The sequence below is a fragment of the Theobroma cacao genome, chromosome 4 (assembly GCF_053813885.1).
Source record: "Theobroma cacao isolate CCN51 chromosome 4, ASM5381388v1, whole genome shotgun sequence".
Taxonomy (NCBI): Eukaryota; Viridiplantae; Streptophyta; class Magnoliopsida; order Malvales; family Malvaceae; genus Theobroma; species Theobroma cacao.
In genome coordinates, this window is record NC_142642.1 from 169556 (window position 1) to 184995 (window position 15440).

A 15440-nucleotide genomic window follows, 5' to 3' on the forward strand; every position below is an offset into this window, starting at 1 on the left:
TATATTAATTTCATGAAAATACAATATCTGATCTAACTAGATTTGTTCAGCTTTTGAAAGATGTATTACTGTTTATTTTACTTTTTGCAATTCTCTTGAATTCTTAAAGATCCATTGAGTCTGAGAATCGATCATTTCTTTCTTTATCCACAAAACAAAACAATCTTTGAAAAGCAAACCGAATTTTAATATAGTACAAGTGGATTCGATAAGATTTAAATAGTATGAGTAGTTTAAAAGAAAATAAGATTCCAATATGAATACCTCAAGGCAGTGATTATCTTATCCGTGCTGATACCTAACAGCAATTGGCTACAAAAAAGAAACTTTCCAAAATTACCAACTCACAGATTCAAAATTTAACTTATTCAACCAAATAACAAGCTATAACACCCAAGCATCTGCCTTGAGTAAATAATAGTACAAAACAAAATCTAGGCCATGTTTTCTTGATATCCTAGTTATCAGCTACTTCAATGAGTGTTGGCTCGTAGTCACTTGGAGCCACAAATCCATGAAGATTCATCACAGTTGCAGCCACGTTGGCAAGCCCACCATCAGGAACATCTTTACGGAATCTAACACCAGGTGCCAATCCAGAGCCTCCAATCGCAATAGGCACCTGTAACAAAATCCAACAATATACAATATGCATCAGTAAAAGGGAGTGGGGGGCAGATAATAGAAAAACGAAAACCAACTCAACAACATAATGAATTCCATCATATGGATTTCCAGGCTGATAAAGCCACCCAGCTAATAAAAGTACTAATAGATACAATGCAAATTGGCCTCAAGCCACCCAGCACATTGAACCTCATCTTGCAATGTTTTCAACTGATTCTTGAGGTGTTCTGTAAACTTACAGGCTGACAAGTATGCGAAGTGAGTATTTGAAGGTTGCCACTCTTGTCATAAAGAGGTTGCCCAGACTTGTTCCTTTTCACCATATCCTCAGCATTGCCATGATCTGCAGTCACAACATATATTCCGCCAACTTGCTCGATGGCATCAAGGATCATCTGCAATCCAACAATGTAACTAGGTAACTCAAAGAATACTCTGAAAATGGCTTTCAACATAGTAAAATGGGTCATTCACCCTAGAAGCAGACTACAAGCAAGGCTGCCTGTTTCAATCCAAAATTGGATACAATGAAATTTAAAAAATAAAAAAGATATCGAGAAGCAGACATTTATCAGCGGTACTTAGATCTAGCCAGAAGGATAAGAGCCAGAGAATTGAAAAAGATAAAACATTCTCATTATATATTTCTTACTAACTTCACATCCAATGAAGAATTACCCATCTAGTCTCATTTTTACCCCAAAATTCAAACTTTCTCCTTAGATCTTGAATTTATGATTTGCTAGGTTACTCCATGAGTCTTGCAAATTATGATTAGTCTGTCAAAAACCTGTAAAATATGAAGGATTCCAAAATGCGAATACAGGAACTATAGCCATCATACCTTGACAGCTTCATCAGCAGCCTTGCAGGCAACAATTGTAGCTTGAATATCTCCAGTATGGCCCACCATGTCTCCTTTTTGTAGGTTAACACGAACCTAAGGCAACATGAAAAAAAAATTAATAAGTATCTATAATCAACCTGAACACCTGTTTCCAGATACATAAGGCATCTGTTACCTGGTCAAATTTGTAGCTCAGAATGGCATCCCTAGCCTTTTCAGCAATCTCCACTGCCTTCATCTTTGGTTGCACATTAAATGTAACGCCAACATCACTCGAAATTTCCACATATTCTTCCATGTCAGGACTGAAATAGCCAGAGCGATTTCCATTCCAGAAGAAAGTGACATGACCAAATTTGACAGTTTCACTATTGGTCAAGAAGGGAAGATTAGAACAGCAAAGCAAACAAATAAAACATGTGTCTCAGAAGTCAGCGATTATAATAAAATGATAACCCCCAGATAAAATAGGCCATTAACTCTTTATATATCATAAAAATAATATAGTGTGCGACAAAGTAGTGAGTCATCACACCTGGGGACGAAAATAACTTTAGGATTGAGATTCTAGTTATCTTAACCAAATTTATTATAAAAAATGAAAAAATAAAATCAAACTTCAGAACAAGAAATGGAGAATTTGTAGGGCTATAGGACACTGGCCCACTCCAATTCTGGAATTAGCCAAAGAACTTACTGTCATTTTCAGAGAGTACTCTACAAAACTAAATGACATTTTTCTTTTTGGAAAATTCTGCTATTAACACACCTGCAAGCAAAAGTACGAACACCATTATGCACCAAATATTCACCAGATGTCCTTTCTATCTCTGGTGGAGAAACAAGGTAGTGGCTTGGAAGCTTCAACTCTCCATCATACTGTAGCATTCCAGCATAATGGATTTTAGGGAATGGCACTCGATCAAATTTGTCAAAATCATGATACTCAAGAGCCCTGGCAAGCATGACCATACGATCTGCTCGAAAGTTAAAAGTAACAACAGCATCACCATCCACTATTGGATCCACAGCCTTCCCATTCTCATCAACAACAACAAAAGGCTGAAAATACTGGTCATTTGCATTGGGATGCTCCCTCAATTTCTTCACAGCTTCAACAGCATTCCTAAACTTGTGTGGAGCTTCACCAAGAACTTAGGCATCCCATCCTCGTTTCACAACATCCCAATCATTCTGCAAAAGATCCACTCATAAAATAACTAATTGAGCAGATCATCTAACCACAGAAGCCAAAATGTCATTCCCAATACACTTTTTTTGGTAGAATCCCTTCAAGTTTTCTAAATTTAACTGCCTAGCCTAGCAGGGATTGATCCAGGTACTTGTATGGTTGGTCTCACCAGTGAGTCAAACAAAGAAAATGACAGACCATGATCAAAAGGATAAAAACTGAGAGGCAATAAATCAACAACAAAGAGGAAAATTCATAAAAATAATAATAATAATTTGATAAACAATAACCTACGTTTACAAAGAACAAGAGAATCGCATTTATGATTCATCAGTCTATGCTTATTTGGTTCAGAAGTTATCCATTACCTACTTAAATCAACATATTTGTTTAGCAAGATTCTGATAAATTCCTAACCTCATAACGGTCCATTGTGACATACATACGGCCTCCGCCAGAAGCAATCTGGGCATCAATGCCTTTCTCACGTAATTTTGCAAGGTCATTCTCAAGAGTCTCCACAAAGCCTACACTTGAACCATCCAAAACATCACGCTCATCAGTGAGAATGTGAACACGGATTTTTTTAGCACCATGTTCACTAGCTCCCTTCAACAGCAACTGCAAAAGGAAAAATAAAGAAACAAATCATAACTTCCGTTAGGGGAAGCTGAACCTTGAAAAGATAATTTAAGTTACCTGCAATTGATCAAGCCGAGAGTGTACACCACCGTCACTCAGTAATCCAATAAGGTGCAATGTCCCGTTTTTGAAACATTCACTTATGTACTTAATCCTTCTCCCTGATAGATTTTTCCAGAGGAAAGAGCAAGATCAACTAGCTTAGCCCTGCAATTTGAAAAAAAAAAAAAAGAATAAGCTGGCTCAGTTAGGATGCCAAAAAGTTGTCGATGGGAAAGGCTGGGAAAGGAAATGCGCAAAGCCGCAAACCGAAGGATATGTAAAGTAACAATATGAAGGAATTTTACAAAGAGCGCAGTTTTCCTGAAACAGGATGAGAGCATCAGACCCTTGAGCAAAAATGCGTCCCGCACCAAGAGCATTGTGACCAACCTCACTGTTGCCCATGTCATCTTCTGTTGGAAGTCCCACGGCGGTTCCATGAGCTCTAATCAATCTCCATTTCTCAGGGGCACCCTTTGAAGAGGAATGACAAGATCACAGTCAAGGTTAATATTATTATTAACTCATGACAAAAGAAATAGTATCGATTCCATTCATTCATTCAATCTTCAATTGATTGAATTATTTTAAACAAATATATTTATGGACCGACTCGAAAAATATGTATCAAAGTCCTAGAATAGAAACTTACAATTAATTAATTTAACCTGTAGTCTGAACCCTCGTAAATTTTTTGGTGAATAGAAAAAGGTGAAAAAAAAGAAGTAGCAGATAAAGAAACTAGAAATACAAGGAAGGGGAAAGGCAGATAGAGTTGAGCTCAGGAGCGGAACCTGTTTGAGAGAATCCATGGTGGGAGTGTCGGCAACATGGATGCAGTTGTACTGATCAGGCTTGTTCTCACCCCAACCGTCCAGAACCACCAAGGCTATGGTCTTTCCCTTTGGCAGCTTCGGGTGATCCTCCAACTTCCACGTATTTTGTCCTGAGCTTCCCATATTTTTCTTTCTTTGCTCCTACCTCTATCCAACAGGCGATAATATCAATTTAGCTGAAGCTTTGAGAGAGAACCAACGCTATATAGCCAGTGGAGATGGTAGAGTAGCATAACCGCATTTCACGCCGATAGATTACTACAATATATATGGATATATTGGAGAATATTGTATTAATATTATCGTATTCTATTCATTTATAAGCTTTTTTTTTTAACTATAACCTATATTAATAATTTTATATAATAGTATTAATATTGAAAAAAATTTCGATCCATAAAAATAGATATGTTTTATTTATTATATTTTTAAATTATAATTTATTATTTTTAATTATTATATAAGTAATATTTATGATTGTGTGTAATAACATCAAATAAAAAATAGACATAATGTTCAAATAAATCCTTAAATTATTTTAAAATATTTAAATAAGTTTTTATTCTTTTATTATATTTAATCAAGATTTCGTATTTTTATTTTGAGTCAAATAAATCTTTATAACTAATAATTAATTAATTATCATTAATAAAAATATTACTTGTCATTTCATATTCATATAATATTGACATAACATTAATGTGGAGAATGAAAAATACTACATGACCATGTTATCATGTCAAATTAATATGTCATATCATTATCAAATATGATACCTCAATATGTCACATTATAATCAATTATAATATTTTAACATGTCACATCAACGCGATACGATATAAAATAATAAATAATTTTTTAATTAAATCAATCATTAATCTTAAAAGCTTATTTAACTCAAAATAAAAAATGTAAAAATTTATTTAACTCAAAATAAAAGTATAAGGATTTGATTGAATACAATAAAAGTATAAAGATTTATTTAAATTTTGTTAAATAGTTTAGAGACTTTTTTGTATATTATGAAAAAAATAAAATGCAAATTAGAAGTAAACACAATTATTAAATAAAAAACTTATTTTATTTTTAAATTATCATTTTAAATATTTTCATTAGAAATACTGAAATAATCATGATAGCCAAATTAAAAATAGGGTTTGTTATTATGAGTACATTATCAAAGGAGAGTGCAAGGGCCGCCCACAAAGATTGGTTAATGGTTTCACCTAATTTTCTTATTAAAAGGAAAAACATTAAAGGTAAAGATGCAAGGGCTTAATTCGCCACAAATCGCAAGGCAAGAAAAAGTTTAGTTAATATAATTACATTTTCTATGTGACGTTTTAATGAAAAATAAACCTGCTATTATGCACTTGGTCTGGATTAGTCCTGACATATATTCGGTTTAACTTTGCCGACTTTGCTTATCAGATCAACACCTGTTACGAGGAAAGAGGAGAATAAAAAGTAGTGTGAATAAAGTATAATAATAAAAAAATGTGTTGGTATGATTACCTGTGAGGATAGTGTTGTCTTTGTATCTGGGTGGAAGGTCCTCTAAACTCAATAAACTGAAAATAGTGGTTAGGGATTGTCTTTGGCGGCCGGTGTTTCTGTCTGTCTCAACAATAAGAGTGCGTTGGCCTCAACTGGTTTACGTGCCCTTTGGTGCTAACTCAAAAGTCACTTGGTTGTTTTCCTATCTCTAACTTACATAGTGGCTGATAAAGTCATACTTAATTTGTCTCAATTATCTGCAAGGACGGTATGTAAGAAACGCGCAAATGATTGGTGGGCTCTCTATGTGAAGAATGATTACTGTTAGGGCAGACATAATGACCGAAGGGAAGATGTATAGGTGGAAATGTAATCTATATACCTTAAGGACAGTATTTGTAGCAGCAAGGTATATAAAGACAAAGAGCAAGAGCAAAACATTACAACATGGAGCCAAAAGATTGTGTAGCAACGATTGCAGGAAGTAAGACACGCCAGATGGTGCTTTGGTACTAATAGTTGTGCAAAAGTTCATCTATTATAATCCGTCAAATGGCATCATATATTTTTGAAGAAGCAAAACAGCTGGGAATATAGTTTACCCGGTAAGAGCAATAATTATACATGAGTGAAAAGCTTCATATAATAAAAAGAGAGTGAACATAATAAAAAGTATAATATGTACCATATCATATGTATTAACAAAAACAGGACAATTGATTAGCATTAACACTTGAAGGTTCCTTTGTAACTATGTTTTTAGTAGGTGTGCATTGAAGATCATGAATTAAAATTTTTAATGCGTTTTTACTAATAGCTCTTGAAAGAGCTACATATAATTCACCATAACTAAAAACTGGTTTATGCAACCAAAGCCCAATACTTGGGATGTGAAGGATGATGCTGGCGAGGAAAATGCTAGCTCTGAAGATGGCATTAGAGGAGTTGGGTTATGCAAAGGCTAGTGGTGAGAATGTTAGATAGTTTGTTAATGTTGGACTTATTAATGAAAAGTTGTGACTCAAGAATTACAAACACTAACCTTATTAAAATATAACTTTTAAAAGATTACTAGATATAATTATTGAATAGTTATATTATGAAAGAAAACAATTATTTGAAGAGTTATATTATGAAAAGAAATTAGTCTTTTCATACTATTTGAAGAGTCATATTATGAAAGAAACTAAATCTTTTTATTGAAAGACATATACGTTGGTTTATTATATAAACAACGTTCTTACACTACTAATTTCACAATTTTGATAAATGTGTTGAGGTATTTGTTGTATCCTGGAGGTTAAAAAGATTCCGTAAGGAAAGTGACAATTCAAGCCCTCAAAATCATACTCTTTCTTCTTCTCAAATTTTCTAACAATCTTAAGGTATTTTTTAAAAACTTTTTCTCAATTATTTCATGATGGAGACTGGGTTGGATTCAAGTGTGAAGGTTCACTTCCAAAATCAAGAAGTGATCTGTCACGACCCGAAACTCCCATCGAGCCCGTGACAACCGTCGCGAAGCCTCGATAGACATTCTTCCCTCGAACGCCTTTCGAGACCTCGCAAGGCTTTTGTACCAGTTTTTCCATTCCTCTCTCTTTATTTCCTTTTCTTTTTTTTTTTGAATAATAAAATAAACTAAAAATATTAATTAAAATAATCTATTTTAATGTAAAACAATATATATATATATATGTATATTTTTGAAACATCAAAAAATTAATTTTCTGCACATAAAAACAAAATAAATTTATACATACTATAATATAGAAAACTAGAGTATGCACTTTAAATTACAATGACACGTGAGCCCCCAAATAACTGAGAAGGTTTAAGTCTATAACCTTGCTTTTTAGGATGCAACTCCGAAATTTACTTATCGATGCAATTGACAGTCTACTGCCTATTCTGAGCCTGAAAAATATATAGGAAGAAGGGGTGAGATTATAAAATCTCAGTGAGTAGACAGATATCATCAAAATAATCTAAAGCCGAGTAATAGGAGACAATTAAAATAATTCATCCCAACCCATATAAATAATTGGATTTTATCTAATTACTCAACATGGCTTATGCACTTTTCAAAAACTTGGCCCTTGTCAAAAATTCATTCTCGGGGATACCTCGCGAAAGCATCTTACCGAGACCGCCAAGGCTGTTTATTGTCACACACACAAACACATTTCACCTTTGAAAACACAGCCGTTCCTTGGCGTTGGCTGAGTCCCACTTTCATGTGGTGGCCAACGTGAAGTGTACTCAAATCCTACCTCGGGAGTTATCCTACGAGCCTCTCCAATCGAGGTAAGCTCAATAATTGGGAACCGTGCCCCTCTATTTAGGCTAGCCCACGGAACCCCTGTCACTGCAGTGCCCACTTTATAATCCACCAACCAATAAAATCACAATAGTATGACATGGCTCACTTAACACATTCAAGACAAATCAAAGCAATTCACATATTCTTTAAATTATAAAAATAATCAGTCATACCCACATTTATCATAAGCCATTTAATGTAAAATCATGGATAAACAACACAATCATAGTATAGGTCTCCAATTACTCTATTTTTGAAATCATTATTAGATTTTTTTTTAAATTTTATAAAACTATTTTATAAAATCCCATTTTCCCATAAAACACAATAATTTTTCCAATTAAACCATTTTTTCATAAAATCACACAATTAAATAAATCTACTCTAGATAATTAAGACGATAATAAGTTTACTCACAGTACTAGGAGTAGATATACTCCTATTCTCGATCCTCGGGTGTAGTCTTTTACCCGTATAAGATAGCTCACCACCTATCCACAATACATGACACAAAAAAATTCAATAATTTGTGTCAAATCAATATATATTATTTCAGGCTCTTATCCATGCGTATGCACTAGATAGGGTGTGAAATGTTTGGACAATCGCTTAATCACAGTGTCCGACCTAACTCGCCTATACACAGTGTAAATTTCTAAAATCTTCAATTCAACTCCAAGTCCATCCATTTCAATTTCAATTATCCAATTATATCCACAATACCTCAATGACTGTGAATGTGGTCCAATTTATCAGTTCGGATCATAAATTACACTTTTACCCCTAATGGGTAAAAATTTCAATTTTTTTGCACCAAAAATTCCCATTAAATTTTCAACCTCATAATTCATCATTTTTCCATCTAATTCTCTTAAAATAAAGTCAACCTCATCCTCACACACCATTGGCTAGATTCAGGCTAGAGAAATTCATGGAGAAAATGAATATTTTTCTTGTTGTTTTACTCATAAACATGCTAAACTAACACTAAACACTAACATAGTTCAAAATCAAATTAATCTAACAACTTTCTCTCTCTAAACCCATATGATCAGATTTGAATCCATCATCAAAACAAATAATTTAACCATGGAAAATAAGGAGAAATGCATGGAAATGATAAATCTTAACCTAAGCTTGAAAAATTATACCTTTAAACACTTGATTCCTTGAAAAATCACATTTTTTCTTTGAATTTTCTCACTCTAGGGTTTGTTCTTATTTCTCTCTCTCTCCTGCTGGTTTTGGCTGACCCTCCCAATGAATAATTCTGAAATTTTCAAGCCTTTTAATAGGCTTAATAAAATATTATTATTTTATTTACCTTTTGAATATTTTATTATTTTATTTTTTTCTAGTCATCTTTTTGACTTTATTTTTCTACCACTCAATCCTCTTCACTTATCCATGTCTTCCATGAAATTTCTAGACTTTTCCAAAGTTTTGGTGGGGTAAATTTTTAAAAATTACACTTTTACCCCCGTAAAGTGAAAAATTACATTTTTGTCCCAAAAATTGAAAAATTGCCCATAGACATATTTTTCATCCCTTATACTCATACCATTCTCCAATTTGTCAAATGTGATCTAAATTCTCTCAAAATCTCAAAATTTATCCGTGAGTGGAAAAATTACGATTTTGCCCCTAGATAGTGAAAATTCTGGTTTGACTCCAAATTGATCCTCAAACTCCGAATTACCATTTTGAGTCATCCCTGAACTGTGAAACTCTTAATTTCACCTTAAAATTCCTATTTGAACTAGTTCGAGGCTTAATCGACTCAATGGTACCATTAAGGGCAATATCGTCTTTTAACAATTTCTCGAACTTCCTAAATATACAAACATTCTATCGAGCATGTAAATGACGTAATAATTATTTTACAAAGCAGGGTTTGACATGATCAAACTCAATAGATTCAACAGAATGAATTTCACTAGATGGAGGGATAAGATGGTATTCTTATTAACCACATTGAAAATTTATTATGTTCTTGAGACGAATTAACCATCTAATTCAAAAGAAAATCATGTCAATAGAAGTAACATCTTCTGAAAATAACGTTGCAACAACAACTGCTGTCGCAACCACTACTGATGTTAACATGGAGTAACGGAAACATGATGAGTTTATATGTCGTGGATACATTCTCAATTCTCTCACTAATCAATTGTATGATCTTTCATATATAAAACTTCAACAAAAGAAATCTATACTACACTTGAGGAAACGTACAAAAAGGAGAAAAAAGGTACGGATAAATTTCTTGCATTGAGATACTTTAAGTTTACCGTGATGGATACTAAACCAATTATGGATCAAGTACATGAGTTACGAATTCTGGTCTTTAAATTAAGCAAACTGAAAATAAAAATTCCTTACTCATTTCAAGTAGGAGCAATTCTATCCAAACTTCCACCTTCTTGAAATAGATATAGGAAGAAAATTTGCACTCTCTAGAAAGTTTTACCATTGAAAAGTTTCAAACTCGTTTTCATATTGAGGTAAAAAATCATGCTAGAGATGCACTCGTTCTGGGGTCAAATACAAATTTCGTCAGTGAAAAAGAAAAGGGTTTTGGAAAATTAAAAAGAAATAGAATCTAGAAAATAAACTTCAAGAAATCCAAGGAATATAAAAGTGATAAAATGTGTTACCATTGTGGAAAGAAAGGACATTTTATCAAGGAGTGTAAGTTCAAAAATTTTGAAAATCTTGAAAACAAGATTATTGCTTCTTGTTATGGAAACAAGGTAAACCTTGTTGAACATGATGTTAAAAAGCTTGTTGCAATGGTGACTGAAATACATATTGGAATGGTTACCGAAGTAAATATGGCTATTGTAACAAAACATTCAGAATGATGGTTAGATTTTGATGCTACTATTCATGTTTGCAATGACAAAAGACAATTCAAGAGTTACGAAGAACTCAAGAGACCGGAAGAAATTTTAATGGAGAACCATAATCTTGCTAAAGTGCTTGGCAAAGGAACGATTGAGTTAAAATTTACATCAGGGTAGAAATTAACTTTACTTAATGTATTCTATATTCTTGAAATTAGAAAAAATCTTGTATCTGCACATTTATTGTGTAAGAATAGTTTTAAGATTGTACTAGAATCTGATAAGGTTGTAGTATCGAACATTGCTGTATTTGTTGGAAAATGATATTCTTGTGACAAAATGTTCAAGCTCAATATCAATAAATGAATAATTCTTTTACGTATACTGTTGAGCATTCTTCTGATTTATGGCATGTTATACTAGGTCATTTAAATTTTCAATTTTTAAAATTTATGTCAAAACATTATTATATTTCATGTCAAAAAGATAGTTTTGAAAAATGTGAAATTTGTGTTGAGGCAAAAATGATTAAGAAACCTTTTCCAAAAATTGAAAGAAAATTAGAATTATTAGAACTTATACATTCTGTTATTTGTGAACTAAATGGTTTACTAACAAGGGGAAGGAAAAGGTATTTTATAACGTTCATTAATGATTATTCTCTCTTCACTCATATTTTAGAACCCTAAAACAAAAGATGAAGCATTTGACAAATTTAAAGAATTTAAACTGTTATTGAAAATCAAAATGAAAAGAAGATTAAAATTCTTCGAAGTGATAGAACAGAAGAATATTTTTCAGACTCGTTTTCTCTATTTTATAAAGAGAATGGAATAATTCATGAAAGGACAACTTCTTATGCACCCCAACATAATGGATTAGTCGAAAGAAAAAATAAAACATTAGTAGATATGGTAAATAGTATGTTGTTAAATGCAAAAGCTCTTTTTAATCTTTAAGGAGAAGCACTTTTAACAACATGTTATATAAGTAATAAAGTTCCTTTAAAAAAGTTACTTATGACATTATATAAATTATTGAGTAATGGCAAAAAACCAAATTTGAATTATTGTAAAGTGTGGGGGTGTATAGCTTATTACAAAGTCACGGATCCGCATAAGACAAAATTAAGACCTAGAAGCATTAAAAGTATTTTTGTTAGTTATGCACAAAATTCAAAAGCATATAGATTACTTGATTTAAATTATAATGTTATAGTTCAATCTATACATGTTGATTTCTTAGAAAATAATTTTTTTTACAATTATATTAATTTTGAAAAAGAAAAGTAAATTGAAATGTATAATACCCCGTACTTTGATATTGTGACTAATAAAAACTTACTGGATGCCAATTGAGGTTAATTATGATGTTTAGAAATGATGAAAGATGAAAGGAATAGTTTGGGATAAAATATTCTACACACGAGAAAATAATAATAAAATAATGATAGTTTTATCAAAGAAGAATTTGTGAGATAAAAGTGATTCGAAAGTCAATTGAGGCATAATAAGGCATTTTGGATACCAAGGAGACAAGAGAAAATTTTTAAAATAAAATAATATTTTATTAATAAAATAATATTAAAAAATTAATATTTTATTCAGTGTCAAAATTTTTCATGAAGAATGAGTATATGGTCAATCTAAGTGGGGGAGAAGAAGAATGAGAGAATTTTGGAGAAAAATGACGTTAATGGGGCCGCGTGTTTTTATTAAGTAAAGATAGCGCGGACAAACAAATATTTAAAATATTATGGAGACACCGTGTTGGAGTACAAACTTCGTACTTTATTTGTACATGTGTAGAAGAAGATAATAGAAGGAAGTTGGAGTTAAATGAGTATTGGGAGGACTAAATTAAAATGGAAAGAAACAAAAAGAGCAAAACGATAATTTTACACAAAGCTTGGTCAAAGCTTCCAAAGGAAGCTTTGACTCTTATCCTTATCAGCCCAAAACAGTCCTCATCTCCTCCAGCAAGATGTTTCTTCTTCATTCTTGAAGCTTCAAATGCCATTCTCTCATTTTCCCATGGAAACTTAATTTTCTTTCATTTTCTTTCCATTTCCTTTCTCTTCTTGCTTCTTTCATCTCCCAACTCCTTGTGCACCAAAGTTACAACTTCTAACCCCAATTTCCAGCACACCTAAACCCTAAGAGGAGAAGAAAGAAAAAGAGAAAAAGGAAGAAAAAAGCTTGGTTTTGGTGATGCAAGCAAGGAACGATAAGAATTCTTGTTTTTGACTTAAGTAGTTTTTGAAAATGAGTTAGTGACTTAGAGAAATGTCTTGTGGCAACAAAGATTGGCTTGATTGGAGAAAAATTGGTAACATGTAAGCCAATAAACCCATGGGTACATGAATGACTCAAAGTGGAAAAGGAAAATGGTAAGCATAACACTATGTTTTAAAGTCTACGGTTAGTTGAATATTGTGAGGAATTATGGTTGTTGAAATGATTTATTTGCCTAAGCTAGTTGAAAATTATTAAGATTGTATGGCATGTTGTTTGAAAGAAATGAAAAAGGAATATTGTGGATGGAGGATTGAGAAACAAAGTATTGAAAGTTAGATAGATAACAATGCATGTAAACTAAGAAATAATCGAGTGAAAGTGAGAATGATTGTTGCTGCCATATATGTGGATTATGTGTGGAAATATAAGATAGATTTGGGTGAAAATTATTTAGAAAGGTTGAAGTAGACACGTGACATCATAATTAAGTTGTCGGTGATATAATCTAAGGAATTTTGTAAGCAATGATATAAGTAATTTTGGTAAAAATGTATTAAAATGTGAGTTAATTGAAGATGATTTCATGATAAGATGAAAAATATAAATTTAAGTAAGGATTAATTGATTGAAGTGTTACCCGTATACATATGTAATTAAATATATTGAGTTCGTATTATTGTTAGAAAGTGCAAAGATAAGGTTAGAGTACTATGATGGCGTGCTGGAGTAAATAACGAGAGACCGGCCAGTGAAAATAGTTAGAGACACATCCAATCAAATAGCGATGTAATATCCCGCTATAGTAAGGTGAGTGAACTACATTTCAAAATCATTTTGAGAATGTGACTGTTTTGTACAAAGCATTTGAATGATTTTATACAACTTTATCTTAAAACAAGTGCCTTGGGAACAAGCTTTTGCTAAATGATTTTATGTTGTGATATGTGGTTGTTATTGATTCATGCACTATTTCATTATGATGATATATATATATATATATATATATATATATATGTTGTGCATGATAATTGATATTGTGTATGATGACTATAACCGTGTGTGTGCACGATGTGGGGGGATGCACATGCCGGTGATGATGGTGGTGTGGGAGATGGATGATGATGGTGCCCGTGTGCACGATGTGGGGGGAAGTACACGATGACACTGATTGTGCACGATGTGGGGGGATGCACATGATGACATCGGCTATGTGCACGATGTGGGGGGATGTACATAAGCCAGGTGTGATTATGCTAATATTGGTGTTTTCTATGCATTTATATATATATATACATCTATATTTATGAAATCAAAGTTCATGAGTATGGTATATGGTTTTGCATATGTGAATCTTGCATGTTGAACTTTGAAAGTTGCTAAGTATTGTCAAATTGGTGTTCATTGCAACAAGGAATTTGGCTGTAGCGAAATGGATTCTCGCTGCGGTCAGAAACTCTCGATGGTGATGCAGTGTTGTCACTTTGGTAGCAATTTTGACCACCTTTCAATCAGAACTGGACAAAATGGTAAACACTAAAGTCGTAGCCCTGCCTCTTAGCTTTCTAATGACCTAACAAACATGTCAATTGAACCCATGTAGTGGAAGATATGCTTGAAAAACTAAACCGTATGCAAATCGAAAATGCCTTTTTCTGCAGCGAGAATGAAACTTTCTATTTCACGTAGCATTTGGCTGGTTTTTACCATATTTTCCACTTCTCCAATTTCATGTTGAATATGAATTCTCTATCGTCACATGATTTAGCGACCAAGGGTTCAATTGAGGGTTTTAATAAGGACTTAAGCTAAAGTGCATCATTTTCAAATAAGTGCATTATGATTTCAAACTTTTCCTTATTATATTGCTTGTTCTCTTCCTATGTTCACTCACTGAGTTTATACTCACGTTTTCAACTTCATATTTTCAGATTCAATGGTCGTTGATTCGTAGATTGAGGTGTCCGTGTACCCCCATCCCTTGGATAGGTATCTTGACACTCAGTAGTCATATCTCCTCATCCAGAGTCACTTCGTTGACGGTTAAAGTCTTTGTCTATGTTTCATGTGAATTTGTAAAGATATATTGACAACTATTTATGTATGATTTGAATTATGATGCTAATGTGAGCATTCACTTGGGTTTTATAAGTTGCGTTGGAGAAGTTGACATTTGAGCACTATTAAGCACAGATCTTAAAGAAATATGCTAGATAGATGGGTTAATATACAAGTGCATATTGAGAGGCTTGCTTGGGCCTAGTGGGCTATGCTTATTGGGTCTTTGCATCAGTCATGCTCGAGAATTGGGTTGTGACAAAATGGCTCCAATAGTTGGTGGAAAAAAAACTTAA

General features: G+C 32.8%; 2 protein-coding genes across 4 annotated transcripts; both read right to left on the bottom strand.

Annotated features, from left to right (window-relative positions):
- Positions 1 to 229: 229 nt before the first annotated feature.
- LOC18600674 (2,3-bisphosphoglycerate-independent phosphoglycerate mutase-like) lies at positions 230 to 4443 on the bottom strand. Of its 3 annotated transcripts, none has more exons than XM_088805891.1 (9): positions 4145 to 4443; positions 3741 to 3824; positions 3366 to 3515; positions 3084 to 3287; positions 2244 to 2668; positions 1650 to 1842; positions 1472 to 1567; positions 867 to 1022; positions 230 to 622 (listed from the first exon to the last, which is right to left on the bottom strand). In XM_088805891.1, exons 5-9 carry the CDS (start codon positions 2444 to 2446, stop codon positions 458 to 460), a joined length of 813 nt encoding a protein of 270 aa, XP_088662017.1. In that variant the 5' UTR covers positions 2447 to 2668; positions 3084 to 3287; positions 3366 to 3515; positions 3741 to 3824; positions 4145 to 4443; the 3' UTR covers positions 230 to 457. The 3 variants fall into 3 exon arrangements, with proteins under 3 accessions (XP_088662017.1, XP_088662016.1, XP_088662015.1); XM_088805890.1 differs by having other exon boundaries at positions 3697 to 3824; XM_088805889.1 differs by having other exon boundaries at positions 3656 to 3824.
- Positions 2630 to 3755, bottom strand: LOC148763042 (2,3-bisphosphoglycerate-independent phosphoglycerate mutase-like). The gene is made up of 4 exons (XM_088805355.1): positions 3656 to 3755; positions 3366 to 3469; positions 3084 to 3287; positions 2630 to 2668 (listed from the first exon to the last, which is right to left on the bottom strand). Exons 1-4 carry the CDS (start codon positions 3753 to 3755, stop codon positions 2630 to 2632), a joined length of 447 nt encoding a protein of 148 aa, XP_088661481.1.
- Positions 4444 to 15440: the final 10997 nt, after the last annotated feature.

Coding starts and splice junctions, on each gene's coding strand:
- LOC148763042 (XM_088805355.1), bottom strand. CDS start 3,755: ATGGGCAACAGTGAGGTTGGTCACAATGCTCTTGGTGCGGGACGCATT. Junction 3,470..3,655: donor TCAGGAAAACTGCGCTCTTT/GTAAAATTCCTT, acceptor AAAATCTATCAG/GGAGAAGGATTAAGTACATA. Junction 3,288..3,365: donor CTCGGCTTGATCAATTGCAG/GTAACTTAAATT, acceptor TTCCTTTTGCAG/TTGCTGTTGAAGGGAGCTAG.
- LOC18600674 (XM_088805891.1), bottom strand. CDS start 2,446: ATGGTCATGCTTGCCAGGGCTCTTGAGTATCATGATTTTGACAAATTT. Junction 1,843..2,243: donor GTTCGTACTTTTGCTTGCAG/GTGTGTTAATAG, acceptor CTTGACCAATAG/TGAAACTGTCAAATTTGGTC. Junction 1,568..1,649: donor TGAGCTACAAATTTGACCAG/GTAACAGATGCC, acceptor ATGTTGCCTTAG/GTTCGTGTTAACCTACAAAA.